Genomic DNA, 23,318 nt, shown 5'->3' on the forward strand with positions numbered 1-23,318 from the left:
TTGCGTGGTTCATCCTTTTTCTTTATTTAATATAAAGAGAGAAAAAAATAAACTGTACAAGATGTTTACCTAAAAAGAATAAACAATATTATCTTCATTTTGTATGTGAACATTAGAATATAATTTAAATTATTACAATGTAGATTATAAATTTATACTTATGTATTAATTATGGTTTTATGATAACATATTTGTAAATTTATAAATGTATAAATTTAAGATTTATGATGATGGAAAATTACCATGTACAATTTGTCCGGGTTGTAATATCCAATTGGAAGCAACAGCGCAATTCTTTGAGTTATTGGTGGCTGGTCAATGTAAAATACGTGAACTGTGGAAACATCAAGTCGAGCAGCAGCGGAAAGCAGAACATTTGCGTAATAGAAAGGAAAATGTAGAATTTGAAGAAATGGAAATGGATACTGCAACTGATAATCAGGATGATCAATATGAGCAACAAATGGTTATTAAAAGTAAGAATTTTTTCTTTGAGTATCTTTTTTTCTTGTGAAACTGTTATATTTCATATTATATTTCATAATATTGATATATGTACATATATATATACAGGATGTTCAGTGAGTTCTTGCCAACTGCTTTTGTGTAGATAGAGCATACTAAACTGAGTCAAAAAGTCTTATACCATTTTGCAATTTTCGCAATCGTTATCAAGATATTAATTGCTAAAAGTCACTAAATATTGTTTTTAATAATTTTTTATTCAAATGTTATCAATTTTATAGAAAAATTGCAAGAGACAAATATCATTAATTTTTTTCTCATAGAATTCTAAGAATATTTTCAGAATTTTTTATTAACTTTTTAGTACTACGTTTTCTTATTTTTCCCAATATGAGAAAATACGATATTAAAAAATTTTGAAAAAATTCTGAAAATATTCTCTGAGAATTTTTTTTTTGCGCACGCACGCACGCACGCACGCACGCACGCACGCACGCACGCACGCACGCACGCACGCACGCACGCACGCACGCACGCACGCACGCACGCACGCACGCACGCACGCACGCACGCACGCACGCACGCACGCACGCACGCACGCACGCACGCACGCACGCACGCACGCACGCACGCACGCACGCACGCACGCACGCACGCACGCACGCACGCACGCACGCACGCACGCACGCACGCACGCACGCACGCACGCACACGCACACGCACACGCACACGCACACGCACACGCAGAGAGAGAGAGAGGGTGTGCTATAAAATCTGTTATCAACCTTTTATTTTGAAAACAGTTCGAAATTATAAAAAAATCGCAAAATACGTGTTCAATTATTTCAAGAGGTCACTTTTTTAGGAGATTTAAGGAGATTGTTCTCCCCAAGGACATGCTCTAGAATGGTTTCAATTAAAAAATTTCAAAATGAACCCCCTGTATTGTAGTATATAAAATATGAAAGAAAATAAAAGAAAGATTTTGTTTTCAATGTAGAGGTTAATAGATTGATCAGTTTGGGAGTTATTTAGTGTCAAATTTGAAAAATTCCATTTGTTATTCCTTTAATACATATTGGATTTATTACAGGAAGCTGTTGAAAATGAGCATGTTCAAATTTTGACAGTAAAATATTTGATTTTAAAATTGCTATCTTATATTTTGAAATATTTTTTTAGATATCTACAAGTTACTGCAATTCACTGTGATTCAGAGCATGCTCGAGCACGCTGGAATCTGCAATAAAATTTTTATGAACACAGACCTTGTGCAAAAACAGTTTGTGCAGTTAAATAAACTATCCCTAATAGCATTGAAGATTTTAAGGCAGTCCTAAAGTGAATCTGTTTTATCAATTTTTTTAAACAAGTATTTTTTAAACTGCTTTTACAGATAAAAAAATCCTCCATAATTAAAATATAAATGATATTGTAGTTTAAATCGGTCGACTTTATGAAAAAAAAAAATGAAAAAAAAGTGGAAAATTACAGTTTTATTACCGACTTTTAACGTCAACTTGTAATAATGTTTGCTTTATATACGAGTTTTATACGTATAAAAAAAATCTTAGTTTGCACTAGAGATTACATGAACAATGTTAAGTACTCAGAATTAGATTTAGATACTTAATATGAAAGATTAGTTAGTTAGAAAATTTGTACGTGTGTGTGAGTGTGATATTGATGTTGTAGTATATAAAGATATGTCGATGTGTCACATTTTATCGATAAAACAGCGATCTCATTAGAGTTTAGGCTTCACTTTAGGATCCCCTTCATGCAAAAATTATGACAGTTTATGAGAAGACATGTCTAAAAAAAACATTTCAAAGAGTAAGATGGGAATTTCATGATCGATTATTTTATTGCCAAAAGTCAACGATGTCTTTTCTGAACAATTATTGTAGTAAATCCAACACGAAGATGTGAATAAATATCTAGAATTTTTTAAACTTTGACACTGAATAACTCTCAAATGGATTAATGTATCCATCTCCGAAATTAAACAAAAAATTTCTATTTTTATTCTATTAAATGATATATTACAATATGAAGAGCTTCATTTGAAATATTTAGTTGGGACACCCCCTTGCAGAAGCAATCTCCTCAATCTTTTTAAAGGAACACATATTTTTCATAACTGTGAATCGATTCTAAAACTTTATAGACATCTTGTGTGCAGTTTGTGCAATTAAAACTATTCCTAATAGCATTGGCACACAACTGCACAAGTATCTGATATTTTGTTATTTTTTCTCTCTCTTCTCTTAGTTATGCCAGATGGATCTATGTATACAGCAGAACATGAAATGAGTTTGCAGATGGAAGGTTTGACTAAACCAAGAAGGAAACGCGGACGTCCACCTAAAATCCACACAGATATAGATTCAATGGTTTGTAACAATAAATTCTAATTGTTAATGTTTCCTATAATACCCATATATTATATACTCGCACTTATTCTACATAAGACAGCAAAAGAAAATCCTGCAGAAGCTATGAGTCAAGGTGAAGAAGATAAGCAGGAAGAAGAAGAAGAACTGGATGGTGATGGTAGACGCAGAAGAAAGCGCAAAGTTCCCAAAAGGTATGTTAAATTGAAAATTATAAAACTTGTAAATTATAATCTACTAATAATCATGTAAATTATAATAACTTACAATTTACATGATTATTAATGATTAATATTAATGATTAATATAATAAGTAAATTTACGCAGATTTTTAGAAGCAGTGCAGGGAAAAGAATTAGAAAGGATATTCAAGGAAGAAGGTGTGATTGATGATGAAGATGATGATTCTGAAATGATTGACGATTCGAAAGATTTGTTAAAAGCTAATCAGGATGGTCAAGAAGGTATACATAATGAAGGTATATATAATGAAATATCAAAGAAGAAATTAAAAAAGAAATTTTTTTGAATTTATGCATATTACATTTTTCAGAAGTAATAGGTCATCTTGAAACAGAAGAGGGTACAGACTTGGGCGAGGTAGTAATTATGAACCGTGGACGAATACGATCAAAATCAAAATTGCGTCGTAGAAAAAATAAGTTTACATGTCAACTCTGCGGCAGAGGTTTCTTACAACGTAGCAGATACATAGTACATAAGTAATATTTCATACGCACGGATTATGTACAAAGATCTTGACTGCTTGAACATAAAATTCTTTTTCTGCAAGTTAAAAGACGGAGTTTAAAAATGACCAATTTCGGCCGTGAATAGAGATTTTTGTCTATCTATGCAGTTGTCTTAAAAGTCCATACATTCATGAAAGAAAATTTATTTTGGCCGCGGAAAACCGTCCAAAAATAATAAAGTAAATTGTTTGAACATTTTGCAAAAAAATTCATTTTGACGAAGTCTAATGAACGATAGATTTCAAAGTTAATGGTGTATTCATATTTAACACACGTTGGACCAAAGATACCCAGATAGCAACGTATCTACCTTGTTGCTTGCTAAGTATGTGTTGCTATCAGAATTGCAGCAACTGAGTCCTTATTTATTTGCAACTTGATGCTTTCACGATATATTAATATTGAGTAACAACTAATAATTTGCTGACAAGTTTAAAATCATCATCAAAATTTGTACTATTGCCATCATGTTGCCATAATAATATACAGCATCATACAATGCTGTCATATTGCCGACAACGCAAGATAACATTGACGCAGCTATCTTGCTATTAAACTGCTGGCAATACATGTACACATTGTTATCTGCATGTTGCTACAATGTCGGTATATTCGAAATCATTGAAGACAAATCTACGGTAAGTTGCCAGTATCATAAGTAATCACGGATTTGATTTTGCTGAGATACGCTTTGCTATCTGGCAAATTAATTTTTTATGTAATATGACTCAAAATAATTAAAGAATTGTTCTGCATTAAAAGTATTAAGGTAGAAATCAAGAAATTAATTAGTTTACGAGATATTTAATATTATTTCATATTACACTATATATGTGCTAAAATAAACTATCTCGTAAATCATTAGTTTGTTTATATCTCTACTTTAACATGCAGAATAATTAAAGGAGTCATACAAAATTTATATTATTCCATTAATAAAAAGTGGAGATAACCTTCATGTCATCCTCACTTAAAAAAATCTATTTTTTTTTTCGAAAATTGATTTTATCATTATTTGTTTCCTTCCGAGCCATACAACTTTTATCTGAAATTGAAACATTTTTGAGTAATTATACCGAATAGGAGATCCTCCCTCTTATGACTTTGACATATGTTGTCAAGGTCATGACCTTGAGTAACATCCAATAAGTTTTAGCTGTCAACCTGTGAGTATATAAGAATCTAACTCTAACCAAACATGAGTATATAATTAACTCTAACCAAACCATGTATGCAGAGTAAAGCAGGAAAAAATTTTCTATTCTAAGAACAAACATTATATAAGAAAATATGAAAATCGTGCGCCCCCAAGCAAGGGGAGAAGGTAAGATGGGAATCGCTTCGCGTGGAAAGTTGAAAAAAATACACTTTAAAGCAGAAAATTTCTTTATATGGAAAAGGGATAATGTATATGTTTTTCTTAAACTTTTTTTTGTTAATAACTTTTTAATGAAGGATGAGCAATGGCTAAAACCTGCTGGAGGTTACTTAAGATCATGACCTTGACAATATATGTCAAGGTTAAGGTTATAGAGGGGGGAGGGGGTCTCGTATTCGGTATATTTATCCATTTTTATCCACTGGGTTTATTTTTCGATATATATTTTGGTTTTACTTTGGCTAGGACATCCTGTTCACCTGTGGATCTCTTTGATAGTGTATTCTTACAGTATTTAATAGGCCAATATGTATTAAATCTAAACGCACCATTAATTTCAAAATCTATCGTTCATTAAAAACAAAATGAATTATTTTTTGTAAAGCGTTCAAACAATCTACTTTATTACTTTTGGAAGAATTTTCAAGCTTCCCTGGATAAATAAGCTTTTTTTTATAAATTTATGGACTTTCAAGATGATAATTGCATAGATTACAAAGGTGTCTTATGGCCAAAATAGGCTATTTTTAGATTCCTTTCTCTTATATTTTATTTTATAATTTTGAATGTTATATATATAAATTGTACGTTACAAAAGTATGTAAATGTTACATACTTTTGTAACGTACATATTTGCAAGTTCTTAAAATTTTTCATTAAAAATTAAGATATTTTTAGCTGTATATTCAGTTTTTTAACAAAAAATTTTTGCTTTAACTTAACTGCTTTAGGAGTTTCCACAAAGGTATTAAACACGAGTGTATACAATGTAAGAAGCTATTTGACAGTAAAGATAATCTGGCATTGCATCAAAAGATGACTCAACATAATTCTTCCGAAGAAAATGTTGAGACACAGGAATCGCATGAGACACACAGCACAGAGCAGAACATTTCCATGATGAAATTAGACGTAACAGAAGATTCCAGAAATACGATTTATATATGCAAAAGATGTGACAAGCAATTTGGAGTTAAACAGGAGTACGAATTGCACATGAGAGTAGTGCACGAGCAGCAAGAATTTACTTGTAATATTTGCGATAAGAATTTCACAAATCAATCGGATTTAAAAACACATACGACAACTCACAACGGGGTTTGTGTTTTATAAGTAATAACAATAAAGTGTTTTATAAAGTTATCACATTATAATAATTAAAAAAAAATTTTTTTTAAAGAAATATTTTCAACTTTTAAATACTTTACATAATTTTATAATTTTTTTTTAAATTGCACATAATATTTATAGAGCTTTTTAAATCTTTATATAATGTTATAGAAAAATAAATCGGATAAGGATTATGCTTGCGATATCTGTGGTAAGGTCCTAAATCATCCAAGTTCCGTCTTATATCACAAGGAAGCTGAACACAACAATGGGCGCCGTTTCGTCTGCAATAAATGCAACAAAAGTTTTAAGCACAAACAGTTGCTTCAACGACATCAGCTGGTGCATTCGGATAATCGACCACACGCTTGTAAATTTTGTAACTCAAGCTTCAAGACAAAGGCAAACTTAATTAATCATCAGTCTACTCACACGGGCCAAAAAAAGTATCTTTGTGAGATTTGCAAACAACAATTCGCGCATAAGACTAGTCTCACTTTGCATTACAGGTAATATGAACATATTATTTATTTTAATGTATAAAAATTCCAAAATCTAAAGAGAAAGAAATATACGCGTTCTTCATAAGAAAATTCTTCTAAGTTATTCATAACTTTTAATTAACATCGTACTTTTTAATTTTTTTTATTCAAATCTCTGAATTAAGATTTAATTAGTCGCTACCGCAAATTGAATATATTATCTTAAAAATTGTACTGTTTTAGATGGCACAACGGCCAAAAACCATACACTTGTACGGTATGTCAGAAAAGTTTCTCGCAGAATGGCAATTTACAGGAACATATGCGCATTCACACTGGCGAAAAACCATACAGTTGTGATTTTTGTGGCCGAAAGTTTACCACGTCGTCGCAATTCAAACTGCATGTAAAACGGCATACCGGCGAACGACCGTGGAAATGCGAGTTTTGCTCAAAGAGTTTCTTGCACAAAGATACATGGAAGTGTCATGTGCGCCGGCACAAGGGAGAACGTCCGTTCCAGTGCAATCAATGCAACCGCCGATTTACAGAGCAATGGGCGCTCAAAAAACACCTTCGCTTACACACTGGTAATTGAAAATGATAAATTATTTTTTTTTTTTTAAATAAAAGGTTGTAATAATCACAAATATATAGATGAATGTTTCTGTTCTTATGTATTATTTTAATTTATGTATAATTCGAAAATATTAATTATTTCATTTTTTGCAGGTGAAAAGCCTTATTCTTGCGACGTGTGCGGTAAAGCTTTTGCCGACTGTTCAAATTTGACAAAACACAAAAAGGTACTATAGCAATTTTATTCTTTAAATTTTTAATAATCTAATAATTATCGATTTTTGCAGGTACACAGGGAGAATAAGACATTAAGTATGAAAAGATCGGAAGGATCTTCGATCGGCGAGGTGTGGCAAATTCTGCCGAACTCACAAGACGAACAGACATTCAATGATCAAATAATAGCCACCGATGAGACATCTAATGATGGAATCCAACAAATTATTTATGTATCCTATCATACACAGGATCCTGAAGATCTTGATCAATCACGAACACTACATTTAGGTAATATAATACGATAAATTTTTTAATTATATATAATTATATATTAATTTATTAATTAATTGATCAATTATTAATTTGATTATGGAAATTTAGTTGACGCTAACACGATCAAAAACAAAGATGAGATAGTAGTAAATGCAAATTCTTTGCCACGTTTAGAAACTAACGAAATTATTACCGATAAAATTACGAGTAATGCAACTAGTAACAATGAGGAACAGTCAGAGATTGAATTATCGGAATCGGATTTACAGTTGCAGGTAAGAAAAATGAATATATTATTATCTTATTTAAACTATATTATTAAGAATTCTAATATTATATGTATTTAGACCAATGAGAATAAATTAAGTGAGAGATCCTGTGTTCGGTCGAAGTGGATCTTAATGTTTTAATGAATATTTCTTGTGTGAATTTATATACATTCGAACTAGAGATAAGAAAACGGTATTTTTTACTTTGGAGAAAAGTATCAAGTAAAAATTAGGGCAAATATTGAAAACAATAGATTCACATTTCCAATGACCTTGATATGTATTGAGAACTTTCCAACAAGCAACACTGATACAGTGATCATCTCATCCTTGTTTAACATTAGTGAACAACAAGGATACAACCATGACGATTTACCATGTCACACTGTATCATTCTGTGTCTCTTGTTGGAAAGGACCCTTAAACAAAAACAATTATATTAAAATATATTACACAAAATCTATAAAAAATACAAATGGCAAAAATAATTGCTATATGATACCATATGTATAAGATAAAATACTCTAGAGCGTTATTCAAAAATTGACAACCATGAGTTCGGTCTTACCTCCTGCTCGCAACAGTGCTCAGCAGTCCTCAATTTTTTCAGTCCTTTGTGGTCCTTTGTTATTATACATTTAGTATCTTGTTTAGTATTAAGGTAATTAGTGTAAAGGCCCCACCTCAAAAATCAATAAAATTAGGCTCATTCGACGCGTTTTTGCATGAAATGAAAGAAAAAAGTTGCTCTACCCCGCGAACCGAGATATTAATCGTTAAAGTTGACGATTATTGAGGTTAGAAAATCTGTCTGAGACAAAATGAGATCTATAATTGTACTGTTGTTGTTGAGGTTAGAAAATCTGTCATGTAGACAGTGGGGTATATTGTTGCTGCTTATTTCATGGCACGGTTCGCGGATCCACAGAGAACTTCGGGAGATGATAAGAGACAGTCTTGTAGTTTTAAGTAGAAATATATTTAACAGTTTTACATAACACCAGTGGTTTCTTATTACAATTCCACTTGGCACTATTCGCGTCACGGTAGATACTGCTACAATTTCGGTGAGACGACGGGCAAAGTAACGCGACAAATTCTGATCGATGACCGCATTCGCGCTTATATATCTTAATTTTCACGGTAATCTTAGCCTTTCCGCATTGTCCCGTCAGCATTCAGCTTATCCGACGAGGACAGCTTTGCACAAATGTCTTGCGCGTTTCTACTGTTTATACTCAGGATCTTTTTTTATATTAATTATATTTAATAAATTCATTTCGGCAATATTTCAGTTTAACTTTTTATTGATATTTTCTGGTATGTTCTTGGCGCAATTGTCACTTGTGCAATTAGCACTCGTGACGGACTTATTAGTTACGCCACCCCGAACAAAATAAAAAACATCCTATCTGCTTGGGGCTTAACTGCCTAGAAGTTGCAGCCTAGACAGTAAAAAGACTTCTCATACGCCACTGTCTTCATAGGTTAGAAATATTCCAAGAGGACATTGTCTACGCTGTAACTTCTTGGCAGTTAGGCTCCAAGTGTTATTTTTTTTATTCGGAGCGGCGTAGCCAATAAGCACTAATCTATATACATCTCACTGTCTACATCACAGATTTTCTAACTTCACAATTACAATTATAGAAGTCATGCGTTCCTTTGCAAAGAGACGGGGGTGAGAGTCGCTTTGCGTGGAAAGTCGAAATCTATATGGAACAGTACAATTATAGACTTCATTTTGTCTCTGTGACACATTTCTCTGTAATCTCAATAATTGTCAACTTTAACGCCTATCTCGGTTCGCGGGGCAGAGCGATACTTTTTTCTGTCAAATTCTTTCATTTCATACAAAAACGAATTGAATGAATCTTTTATTGATTTTTGAGGTAGGACCCCTAAACTGTACAATTACCAGCATTAATATTTACATCATAAAATATATCATCCCCTGCTGTCGGAATACCCAGTGAGAAGTGACAATGAAATCGATATTGAATCGATATTAATTTGATGCTTTCGACATCGATTCGATATCGATTCCATTATCATTTCTTACAACGATATAATATGATTCATAATTATTAGAGACCTTTTTTTAAATACTTTCTTAGTTTATTGAATTTATAATCGCAAATTGGCAACAAATATGTGTAGCGAGCAGTGACGCAACATGTACCTAACTACATGACACTGCTTTATAAATGGCGTCCAAACGTAAAAATCCATTCCGCTCAGCGAAATTCCCTCTCAATTAGGGGTCACAAATCAGAATCACTTTTAGTTTTTGCGCGCTATCGAGTTAGGTCTCCTTCTCTCTTACTTTGTGACTTACACACAATTACATACAATAATCAAAGAATAGATATTCTTTGACATTATGTTTTGATAGTAAATTGTTAAAATTACATGAAGAGCATTCTTCATGCAGTTTTAAATCATATAAAACTGATCTACCATGCAAACTGAACGATGTCGTGGAACGGAAGCGACATCTAGATCGAACTAATTCAGATGACTTTTGATCACGTTTTTTGATGGCCTCAACCATATAAGTTCGGTCTTTTATTTTTTATCTTGCATGGCCCTGATCTTCATACGGGCCAGGGCCACTAAACTGCCATGGTTTTTGCATTACTAGTATTTGTGGCGCCCTCATCGCTATGACAATTGGAAATGAGGAATTAATATTCAATATAGCTGTCATCGTTTCCGCCCGGTATTTTTATCGCCATATTTGCCACATGCTACGTTTGATTACGTTGTGTTCATTAATGTTTCGTTGATTTCGTTAGCTTTTGTACGCTTTTGTGTAGTGTTGCGTCGATTGCGTCTGAATACGACATAATGGAATACGGGCGACAGCAAAAAGGATAGATAATCATTATTCTGTCTTTATCAAGCGCTTTCAACTGAATTTTCGATAGACAGAATGATGATTACCTGTTTTCCTTTTCGCTGTCGCCTGTATCCTAGCAAGGATGTCGTATTCAAACACGGCGGTCGACGCAATACTACAAAAGCATACAAAAGCTAACGAAGTCACGGAACGCAATGAACACAACGGGTGCGTTCGGGCAGACGCTATTCGCATTATTTAGCGTTACAAACTGTTCGCGGAGCTGCAGATAGCGCTAACAAATATGATCATGACGTTACTAATGGTAACGTGTTACGTCAACGCTATTCCTTCCGAGGTAGTGTATTGGTAGCGTTTGCAAGATCTGTGAACGATTCTAGCGTAGCGTTTAACATTCGTTAATATTAGATTAATGTTTGAGGGGATTCTGTTTTCAAATGGCACTAAACTTTTCTCTCTTTAGAATTTCGTAGAGTAAACGTATGTATGTAACGTGTGAATTTTAAATTTTATCGCAGTGAACGCAATCTCAATTTCAATCTCTGCAATTAATAGCTTGCTACTAAGCTGGAATGAACATAATTCTTGCTTATGCAAGGATCATCTTTAACTTTTCAAAGTTTCTGCAGAGTTCAACTTATGTATTTAATTTCATTACAAATGTGAAAGTCGGAGGTATCTTGTTATATTTATATGGCGATTTTTAATTCCCGTGTAAGGAAAAAAGTTACTATTGCGATATAACGCGGCAGAGTATTCTGTTGCAGATTACTTAAGGTCTTTATTAGATCTAGATACGCTTCTTCTCAAATTAACAACAAATGCTCAAGGATTCTTCCTTTTATCTGATTAATTTACTCAGTGTAACTATTAATTTTTTGATCTAGTTTATGTTGTTCACTCTGGCCTCCTAGCAGCAAGCCATCATAGAGATTGTGTTCTATTATTCACTACGAGAAAATTAAAAATTTACGTATACTTTACAAAACTCTAAAAGTTTAAATTACAAAGAAAAGTTTGGTCAGTAGTTGCAAACAGAATCCCCTACATTAACCTCGACGAATGTTAAATCTCTGTTAAATGTTAAGTGCTACCAACGCTAGGATCGTTCATGGACCTTGTTAATAACGTTATCGCGTTATTGCTCCACGAACAGCGTTGATAGCGTTTGCGTCCATAACGCGAATAGTGGCTACATTTAGCGGACTCAACAGTTAAATGAGCGCTCGCTGCTATTGGTGTATTCTTTTAGAACATCAGCATTTTAGATCTGGAAGATTACATCAATAGCAGCGAGCGCTCACTCAACTGTTGAGTCCGCCGAACGCAGCCAACGTAGCTAAATGTAGCATGTGCCAAATGTGGCGATAAAGATGTCGGAACTAATGACAGCCATATTGAATATTAGTTCCTTATTTCTGATTGCTAGCCATGAGGACGCCACAAATGCTGGTAACGCTCGGAATAAGAGGGAAGATTGATGATTCTGATACTGGCAACAGCGCTTTGACACCGAACGCTAATTGGTGAAAAACGGGTGATGGAGGTAAATTTTACCCTCACAATCAGCTTTTCATCAATCAGCGCTCTGTGTCAAAGCGCTGTTGTACGACGATGTCTGTATGACGATCCAGGCTAACTCGAAACGCACTTGATAATAGTTTTATTCGCGTTGCTTACACTTTTTGCACTTAGTATCTTCGCTTTCTGTCTTTTGAACGTCCGAATCTCTATTTATTTAGATCTGTTTGGGTTGCTTGAAATCCCCAAAAATTTTTGAACTTAAAATGAGGTAGATATATGTATATTTGGACGTTAAAAAAAGAGAAAAAGCGAAAATGTTGAATACAAAAAATGCAAGCAACACGAACAGATCTAATGCCTTTTCGAAACTAGTGCTTGAGAACAAATCTTAGGGCGGAGGCACATGGGGTTGCGAAACTGCGCAATGCAGAACAATGGAATGACATCACGAACACTCTTGGCCGTTCCGCAACGGAATGATATTACGAACAATCTTGGCCGTTCCGCAATTGTTCTGCGTGCATCTTAATGCCTTAGCTCATCTACACGACAAGGCGTGACACATAAGGGCGCAAGAGAATTGTTCCCAGTCATAGCGACGTGACACAACGGCGCAACAGAAATTAATTTTATTTCTAACGCCTGCACTTATCCTCATAGAAATTTAATACTATTACTGGATGCATTCACGTATTTTGAGTATTCAAAATATCCACCAACAGTACTTTTAATATTAAAAATAAGTGATTAATTGGCCAATATTAGTATTAAATTTTTATAAGGGTACGTTAGACATACTGTTCTCGTTGATTTTGTCGCGGTTATTTATACAGTTTGAGTCATTGAATCAATGAATCAATGGAGAGCAATGTATCAGAAGGACTTGAGATATATATATTTCCTCATTAGGTTCAATATTAGCTATTAAATTTATGTTTACGTAACAGCTGACAGATGTAAGATTACTGCTAGCAGATGCAAGAAGTCACATCAATTAATTTTTTACCATTTATTCATATCACGACTTCAACATTTAAATATTCATACGCGTCCATGCGCTTGTTTCGGACGTTTCTGTACAGAAGAGCATGATGTAGACTCCTTGCGCCTATGCTTGAGCTTATGCTTGCGTTTTTACGCCTTGTCGTGAGCCTTTAGCATTTTCTGCAGGTTTATGCGGAGCTCTACATGTGCGTGCATATGGCTTCGTTCGGACGCAACAATCAAAATACAATTTCGCTAACGCCATTTGCAGTTTTTCTGTTCCGTGTGATAGCCAACAATCCATTATTCTGTAAAATGTTCAAAAATGAACATTTCAAACGAAGAACAATATGCTTTTTCCGTTCCGCAGACATTCGTTTCTTTACATGTCACATAGAAAAAAAATTCTCCGTGCGAAAAAAGTAACAAATAATTTCAGGGTTTCTTTATGAATTCATTTTCAAATCTATATAATTAGTGTTTGCGTAGATAATGTAATTTGAATGTTTTCTAACAGCAAGTTTTAATTACAACAAATATAGATATTTCCATTATATACTCTTAAGATTACACAAAATATGATTTTCTTGTCATTCCTTATTGCACATTTCCGTAAGTTTTGCTTCATGTGACTAATTCCTACATGTGGAACGACAATTGTGGAACACCTGAGATTGGGTTAAATGTTTGTGATGTCATTCTATCGTTCTGCATTGCGCAGTTTCGCAGCCCTATGTGTCTCCGCCCTTAGGATGCGGAACTACGGAATTCGTAATTAGCGTTGACCAATCGCAAAAGTCTTCTCGTAGATCATTTTCATTAGCACTACTGGAATAGTAGTTGTCATTGGCTCGCATTGATTGTGTATTTGTAAATTCTACTCAATGAAACATAAGGGGTACGGTCAAGTTACCACTATGAATGCTTCGAAGTTTTTTTGATTGATCAGTTAGTAAAATTCTTTCTTCCGATTGGTTAATCAAATGCCTCGAAGCATTTGTAGCGGCAACTCGACCACACCCAAGGAAACAAACTCCTGCAGATCGGAAATCACACCTTGTCTACAATAGTCGCACAGGTTGTGTTGCATGTCGCGAGTAGTAGCATCGTAGGAAAATTTATCGCATGCCTCAAGAGAGTCGCTAAATGAACGTCTACAATAGTCACAACTGTTTGCACGCAATTTGATAACAAATTCTAAACGTTAACTTATTGTGTTGTGATTGGCTAAGCTCATGTGACACGCCTGTCGCAATCGAAAGTTGAAGTTGGCTCAACTCCGACAAGAGCTTTTGCGATTATATGCGACACTTCTGTGACATTTTATATCGCACTACATGCGACACAGCTTGTGCGATTATTGTAGATCGAGGTTTTAGATTTCGCCCGCAGAGCCCTCAAGTTAGTGGAACGGCAAATATTGTGATCGGTCGTGATCGTGATTGTGGTCTAGACTTTAAGTATCACCTTGTATGTATCGTTAAATTCTTGTACATGATTTAGATTTCATACGGATTTTGAAAAAGACTGTAAAGTCGAAATGTCAACCATTGTATCTGTGAGAAAATATATAGATTTAAGCATATTTACATTTTTATTTGTAACTGTTGTCGGTTTAAATATTTTTATGTTTTGCTAAGCAACAAAACGAGCGATTTATTGTTTTGTTTATAATATTGTAGTAAAGAATCTTGCAATATAATATTACAAATTACTGTAATATTACATGGTAATATGTAGATTGCGGATATTTATGCAAAATATTTATCTGAATATTTTGCATAAAATGCATATTTTGCATATTTACTGATGGCAATCTCAACCTTTTTACTTTTTAATATTTTTTTAACGAACAACGGTCAATTGCTAAAACTCCGATGAGTAATATTTAGTTAAGTATTTTACACAAATATCCGCAGTCTAATAATATGTCAGTAACAAGTATAAATATTGCTGCAATATTAAATATCCGCAGTAAATTAATCGCAGAAATATTTTTGCAATATTTCTGTAATATTAAGCAATATTCCTATATATTATGTTAATATTTTGCAATATTGCGATAGTATTTCTATAATATATACAAACAAGTTTACACAAAGGCAAAAGACTATGAGCCAAAAATTTTTTGACCTATAAAGATTAGTAGATAAGTAAAAGTCTTAATAAATTAATTATGAAATTTAATAACATGCCGGCTAATAACAACAAACGTTTCGATCATGATCGGATCATTATCAATGTTTATAAAATATATCTAAACGGTAAAAAACACAACATAAACTCGATCGAAGATTAAACATGTACTTCGCATTGAATTACGATATAATTGTTAGTGTTAATAAAATTAAGAAGGATCTTCATCTTGTTAGTTGAACGGAACAGTAACGCACATAAAATACATACATTAGAATTCATCAGAGAAGTAAAAACTTATACTATGTACGATCGATGAAACTTCGCAACGTCAAGACATCAAAATGTTGGTATCAATAATTGAAAAATTTTCGTCTTAGAAAATTTGTACAGCAAAAGAACGTCAATGTATGATTATTATATTAGTGTATGATTATTATATTAGTTATATTATTATATTAGAACGAAAAATAATGCATTACAGCTGTAATAATAATGTAAAATTATAAGAATGACAGAAATTTGATAAGAACAATACAAAATTGGTATAAGCGAAAGTAAAAAATGTACAAATCTATCAGTCAATTAAAATTAAATAAGAAAAATATCTTTCATAATTATAATAATTGAGAGTTCAATCCAAAAAAAATTAAATAATATGAATAAAGTGCAATAGACAATGCGATGAGAGAAAAATCAATGTCACTTATCTTCGACGTTCTTAGACGAAATAAATTTAAATGACTTTCAGAGAAGGGAAGTAAAGTTGATGTTAGAAAATAGTGGAAAATAAGAATAAAAAATGGGGATAGATAGAAAGGACATAGGAAGGAGATATATAGAGAAGAAAGAAAGATAATTATGAGGGAGAAAGGGTATATGATTTGTGAGTAGGATTCTGGCAATGATTCATTTTGTTTATTTAAACCTCGTTTCTGTCTTTTAATGTGAACACATTTCGGATATTAACAAAAAGACAGGTTCTCCATCAGTTATATTCGATCATCGCGTTAATTGTAATAATTTTAGAATAATAATGTAATAATTTTTGTAATAATTATCATAATTTTAGATGGAATGATATGAGAATTTTAGACAGCGAGTCTTCTTATAACAAAAGATTGATATCTGAAATGATTATAAATATGAGAAATGAGAAATGATTATAAATACGAGAGTGATGATGATTTCATATTGAAAATTGCAAAGTTTGACGGAATGCACGGACTTTGTAAAATTTGTTTGAGGAATACCGTTTGCAGCGGCATAAAGTTCGAACTCCTTTAAAATACGAAGCGCCACTACGGTCTGAATGTTAAGATGTTGAACTATTATATATCTATTATACATATATATTCATTTAAATGAATTAATTTCAGAAATGATAATTGCGTATGATATGGTTGTGGACTTTCAATGCAATCAATCTGAAATATTGGGAGTACAAATTAGTTCGGTCCGTCTTTTTGTGTTCAAAAATGCATTTATTTCAAAACAAAATGAATGAACAGATTAATAATAAATTAAAGTATTATACTATTTTTTCTCAGGCAATTTTCGAATTCCATCTCGAAAAAATGACTCGTCTTTGAAGGCGAATTTTCGATTTCTGCGAAAGAAGTCAACCGATGACGTGCTGCATCCTTCGGAACAATCAGTAATCAGAAGGAGCAATGTCCGGAGAATCGACGGGTGCGGTAAAACATCCCATTTGAGCGTTTCCAAATATTTTTTTACGACTTTTGCGACATGAGGCTGAGCGTTGTCATGAAGAAAAATAACTTTATCATGTTTTTGCTCGTATTCTGGCCGTTTTTCTCGCAATGCACGGCTCAAACGAATCAATTGTAGCCGATCGCCTGTAATGGAATCGCCAGGTTTCAGCAGCTCATAGTAAACAACACCCTTTTGGTTCCACAGATACAGAACATGATCTTCGAACCATGAATGTTCGGCTTTGGTGTTGATGTTGAGATCGATGGCAACGATTGACCGGGCTTAGCGTAGTATTTTTTTCTTCTTGGGGTTGTCGTAGAATATCCACTTCTCATCTCCAGTCACAATCCGATGCAAAAAACCTTTTCTTTGTTGTCTTTGAATCAGCTGTTCGAAAAATCGCCTTTCAACGTCTCTCGGTTTCAGTTCATAAGGCAATTTCCTTGTTTTTGAATTATTTCCATGGCTCTCAATCAGAAACGGCTTGTTGAGTTACTCCCAATGATTCTGCAAGCTCCTCTTGCGTTTGACTTTGATCTTCTTCGAGTAATGCCTCTAATTCTTTGTCTTCGAATTTTTTTGGCTGTCCGAGGCTTGTCTTCAACGCTGAAATCTCCATCTTTGAAACGTCGAAACCATTCCCTACATGATTTATCAGTTGAAGCAGTGTCACCATAAACTTCGACAAGCATTCGATGGGCTTCAGCTGCACTTTTCTTCCAATTAAAACAGAAAATTTTAGAACCTTCCGCAAATGCTGGTTGGTTAACACAAAATTTGACATTTCAAACACAGTAAAAATCAAGGTTTTTGTATGAAACTCAAAGTGATATAAACTGAATATTAGCAGATGTCTAACCTCTCTGAAAACGCCAAAATCAGCTGTCATTATGAACTATTCACAACAGCCGAAGCCATCTTTTGGAAAACGGACCGAACTAATTTGTACTCCCAATATTAATTTAACATAAATGATCTTATTTCCAATCTTATTGTTTATATACGCTTGCCTACAATGTATAACTCTCTCTATACATCGGTTATTGCAAGGAATATTGCTAAGGTCTCGGTAGTCCAAAGGTTTAGGACTATCACGCGTAGACGAGATACAGATTACTAAAGCCACCTATTGGAAAAATAATGAATTTCTTTTTATTACACCTAATATATAATAGTTCAACATCTTAACATTCAGACCGAACTGGCGCTTCGTACTTTAAAGTAATGTATTTAACATAAACGGTCTTATTTTCAATCTTGTTGGTTCTCCTTTAATAAAAAAAAAAAGAGTTGCTACGATTTTTTTTGCAAAGTTATACCACTTTAAAGTAGCCCTTGCATTTTTGATATACTACTGACATTACCTACATTACCGAATATGCACCACGGCGCGATTGCTGGATGGATTTTGCACATCGTATTTTTTCGTGTGTGTAAATTTCAATAATGTTGCCTCCGCGTTGCTTGATTGCTGCTTACAGTCGATTCCTCATATTAATGCAGGCTTTAATTTCTTCCTGCGGAATGTCATTCCAGATTTGTATTAGAGCTTGTGACAAGTCTCTGAGATTGATAAGATTGGCTTGCTAAATCATATTAAACTGATTGATCTCACAGAGAATAAGCAGGACCGTCTCTACCAATCCATTTGTTTAGGAACATTCTATTAAACTTTCTTCGTATTTATACCGTGGGATGGTGCCCATCTAACTGAAGTCATATTCGAACCCTTATTTCTAAATGGAATATCATCCATTAAATTTGAAAAATCATTTCTACGAGAACGAACAAACTTCTCGATTTTTAGAAATTCTTAAAAAAAGAATGGTCCAATTAACCGAACGTCAATAATTTCTGCTCAAACATTAATACTCCCCCGGTATTGACGATCCACAGTTCTCATCCAATGTGGGTTGACTTCCAATAATGCAAATTGTACCTATTAAAACACTCTTAAATGTTGCTTCATCTGACCACAATACAAATCGAAAAAAGTTAGAATTTTCTTAGAATTTATTTTAAGCTCATGTACTGGATCCTCATGTTAAAATCATTCTGCGAATTCTTGGAGTATCGATACGGATGGAACTTATTTTTCCTGAGTATGCGTAACATTGAAGATTGCTAATATTTCTGTCGCGGGTAATATCTTTTGTAGAAACATGTGGATTTGCAATAATTGCAGTCCATACGTCAATAGACACGTCTTCATTTGTAACAATATTTTGTTTTTGTTGTCTTGGCTGAATTTTAACATTTCCAGTAATACGCACTTGATTCGTCAAACGTGTAAAAACTCTTTACAAATTGACGGTTTGGAAAGCGTACAGCATACAAATCAGCCTTTTGCGTAGCAGTTTTGTCTACACTTATCATAAATCATTGACATATCGAAAACTTCATTAGAATACAACATTTTTGAGAAATTACTCGCAGCGTGATCTATATACTTGTCAATTTCAACTTAAATTTGAATATTAGAACATGCTAATTTTCGAATAAGGCAAGAACTCAATGTTTCCAAACAAACGAATCGGTAGAAGCGGTCTTGTATTATTATCCTTTTTTCACAAAAAGTTAGCTTTAGAAGACTACAGGTATGTCTTAATCACCATGGTGAATATTTTGAACAGTCTGACTTATTTTGGCTTATATTCCAATAGTTGAATTTTTGAAAAGATATTCTAATGCAAAGCCATTCAGCTCATTGAACACTATCGACAGAACGAGTAAAAATACTACTTTCTATTAAAAAAAAATTTTACTGATAGTATAAAAATCAAGGACATTTAGGGTTACTCAAGGTATATCCCCCTACTTCTTAGAATTTTGATAATAGGTGTTTTTCTCTTATCTTTAACTATTTTCGAGAAAAAAGTAGTGAATTTTTCAGCCTCATCCTGTTTACTTCCATGATATTATTTGACCCCTTCGCATAATGGAAAAAAAATTAAGAACAGGAAAAAAATATTAAATATTAGAGAAATAAAAAATTAGAAATAAAGATTAAATATAAATACAATAGATACAAATAAGATATAAAACATAATATAATATATAATAATATATATAAAAATTATTTATATTCATTGTGAATTTCAAAATCTGTATTTCTAATTTTTTATATTTGATGCTTAATATTTATTCATTAAAAATTAAAATAGTATTATTTATATCTTAGAAAAATGGCGTTATGATAAAATCAATTATAATAGTTTAACACTGTTGCAATAATATTGTAATGTAATAATTGAACAATATTGCTGTAATATTACAGTGCGATATTGCAACTATTGAAGATATTGCGGCAATACTGCTTGTGCCGACGCACAAGGTGATTTAGAATAACCCTGTGTTCTTATACAGACGTGTTCTTAACTGAATTCTAAATTGATTTTTTTCTGTATGAATTTTATTCGACGCTTATTTTTTTGAGTTATTAAAATGAAACAACCTAACTTATAGGGTGTCCCATTGTAATCGATCACCTCAAATATCTCTTGAACAGTGCATTTTAAGGAAAAATGCTTCAGACAGAAGTTTTGGGACTTTGAGGGATACATAAGATGGTGTCATTGGTTTGACCTTGGGTGGCATCGTCAACGTCAGAGCAAGGTCACTTTGAACTTTTTAAACGGAATCCTTATTTTGTATTACGTATTCTTGTAACTTACCTCGAAAGCTTTCCAAAACACTATAATTAAATTCATTTTAATTAAGTACTTTTCGAGTTATCAGGCTTGCAAGTTACAGCACCGCCGACATTAATCCAAGATGTCTGATCGACGGCTAAAATCTCTTGAATGTTATTCAGGATAACATTTGTCAAAATCAAGGTCATTGCAGATTGTTCCTCTTATTTTTATTTTTGCACTAAAAATTCATTTCTACATAAAAATGAAAATAAAAGATACAATCTCCAATGACTTTGAACTTGACAAATGTTATTCAAAAAATGATCCTGAAACATTAACATTTAAGATATTTTAACCATCGGTCGGACACTCTGCGTAATGCTAATACCTGTGGTACTGTAACTTGTGCAAGTCTTATAACTCGAAAAGTACTTAATGAAAATAAACTTAATTATAATGTTTTGGAAAGCTTTCGAAGTAAGTTATAAGAATACGAGTAGGTAAACAAAGCCGATTCTAACTCAGGTCCTTTGAGGGGGGAGCAGGGGGGGGGGGTATCCACGGCGCGGGGAGGAGAAGTCTACGAGGAGGGAAGAGGGATGACGTCACAGGAGGCGAGGGGATGAAAACAGGTGAGGAGGAGGAAAATCACAGTGAGTGACGTCGCGGTGCGGGAAGATGAGGATATTCCAGGTGCGGAAAATTACGTAGCCGGAACTTACGTAGCGGGAAATTACCTAGCGGGAAATTACGTAGCGGGAAATTACGTAGCGGAGGTGTGTGGAAACTTGCGTCCACATCGCAAAGACGTGACGCGGGGTTAGTGGCCGCCGGGCGCGATTCGCCGCCACCAAGCACGGTCCGCCGGTTCCCGCCGCCGTCTCCGTGCGCGGTCCGCCGCCGATCCCCACCGCCATCACCGAACGCGGTCCCCACCGCGCGCTATACTTACCATGCATACTATCTTTTTATGCGTTGCTATCCTCTTATCGCACGCGAAATGTTTTACTTATTTATTTATTTTATATATATATATATATATACAGGGTGTCATGAATATACGGCTCCACTCGTTTCGAGCAGGTAGTGGACTAAATTGAGTAGAAAAGTCCTCTACCATTTTGTAATGCTCGCAATAATTAACGAGATATTAACGTTTAAAAATAGCCGAATACGCACGTCCTCCCGATCTATTATTGCCGAAAGTACGGCCCACCGAGCGCGCGGGCCGCGAGGAGCAGGGCTTACCGTCGCGAGCATTTAAGCTCAAAGGGCGCGCCTGCTAGGCCATTCCCGCTCCTCGCGGTTCGCGCGCCATACGCTCGGTGGGCCGTACCTTTGACAAAAGTAAGCGGACGCGCGTATTCGGCTATCTTTAAATGTTAATATCTCGTTAATGTCTCGTTAATTATTGCGAGCATTATAAAATGGTAGAGGATTTTTCTACTCAATTTAGTCCACTCTACCTCGGGACGAGTGGGGCCGTACATTCATGACATCCTGTATATATTATTTTAATTTCTCCACTCCAGTATGAATGTCGTCATCCTTTCAAATTGTATGTGAAGACGCGCTGTAATGGAGAAGAATAAACTGTAATGGACAAGAAATAAGCCATTTATAGAGAAAAATTTTTTACAAATAAATATAAATGAAATACTTACAGTTGAATGTATGAATGAAATCCATGTCTTCCGAGCGCCTGATGCAGTAACGTTGCACGAACACTACCTAGAATACACATATGAATTTTAGATCTTATTTCCATTTTACTAAACGTTTTTAAAGAAACGTAACCCTGATGCTCTTTCTGGTATTTTGAACACCAAGTATTAATGCGTGTTAACACATTTCGGAAATCAAATTCCCGATTGCTAATTAAATGCGGGAGCGACTATCAGCCTAGGTTAGTCATTTTACATAGATTGACTTTCCGCAAAAAATCCTTCCGTAAAAAATTATCCGCGGATATTTATGTGACCATTTCCGGCCAATGACATAAAAAATGCAAATGTTAGATTTTATAACAAAAGATTTTTAGAGACATCCGATGATGACATCAATCTGACACTGCAAATTGCAGCGTCAGCAAATTTGCAATATGAGCTTGTCATCGTAACATAAAAATTTTTTTCAAAGACATTTAGCATGTTTCGCAATGACAATGCTAATACGATACAAATGCGATGTTCTCAAATAATATATATATATATATATATATATACAGGGTGGGCCATCTATTGGTACGTTTTTGAATTTCGTCGTATGGCAACACCGAACGAGCTACAGACCCGAAATTTTGACAGTTTATTAGTCATACCGTCCGCGGCACGAAACAACATGTTTTCTCTTGAAGAGCGTTTTGAAATTTTAAAAACTTATTTTCAAAGTCAGTGCTGTGTCGCCGAAACTGTACGAATTTTGAAAAGAAATATGGGTCGTGATAGAGCACCCACCGAAGGAGCTATACGCAAATTGGTGAGGAAAGTTCGTGAGAAAGGGATGTTAGTGGATGACATTATATTACGACTGTTTTG

General features: G+C 34.0%; 1 protein-coding gene and 1 long non-coding RNA gene across 13 annotated transcripts in view; one reads left to right on the forward strand and one right to left on the reverse strand.

Moving 5' to 3' along the window:
* The window catches only part of LOC105147649 (uncharacterized), a 118,396-nt gene that overhangs the window by 16,478 nt on the left and 78,600 nt on the right, over window positions 1–23,318 (forward strand). For 9 of the 11 annotated variants that reach the window (XM_087416402.1, XM_087416399.1, XM_087416404.1 and 6 more), the window contains 11 exons: window positions 221–476; window positions 2,740–2,861; window positions 2,940–3,055; window positions 3,189–3,340; window positions 3,415–3,583; window positions 5,723–6,089; window positions 6,273–6,610; window positions 6,827–7,173; window positions 7,316–7,389; window positions 7,450–7,669; window positions 7,763–7,929. In XM_087416402.1, the coding sequence (XP_087272528.1) occupies window positions 221–476; window positions 2,740–2,861; window positions 2,940–3,055; window positions 3,189–3,340; window positions 3,415–3,583; window positions 5,723–6,089; window positions 6,273–6,610; window positions 6,827–7,173; window positions 7,316–7,389; window positions 7,450–7,669; window positions 7,763–7,929 (2,328 nt within the window). Of the gene's footprint in view, window positions 1–220; window positions 477–2,739; window positions 2,862–2,939; window positions 3,056–3,188; window positions 3,341–3,414; window positions 3,584–5,722; window positions 6,090–6,272; window positions 6,611–6,826; window positions 7,174–7,315; window positions 7,390–7,449; window positions 7,670–7,762; window positions 7,930–8,001; window positions 8,071–23,318 lie in introns of those variants that run through there. The other 2 variants (XM_087416409.1, XM_087416411.1) reach the window with 2 other exon arrangements.
* On the reverse strand, window positions 6,252–14,158 carry LOC147906518 (uncharacterized). Of its 2 annotated transcripts, none has more exons than XR_015548372.1 (3): window positions 9,858–14,158; window positions 8,492–8,606; window positions 6,252–6,385 (listed from the first exon to the last, which is right to left on the reverse strand). It is a non-coding gene; the product is annotated as an uncharacterized LOC147906518 (long non-coding RNA). The 2 variants fall into 2 exon arrangements; XR_015548373.1 differs by lacking the exon at window positions 9,858–14,158 and adding an exon at window positions 8,677–9,851.

This window comes from Acromyrmex echinatior, unplaced genomic scaffold (genome assembly GCF_024713525.1).
Source record: "Acromyrmex echinatior isolate Ae372 unplaced genomic scaffold, ASM2471352v2 Scaffold22, whole genome shotgun sequence".
NCBI classification, from domain to species: domain Eukaryota; kingdom Metazoa; phylum Arthropoda; class Insecta; order Hymenoptera; family Formicidae; genus Acromyrmex; species Acromyrmex echinatior.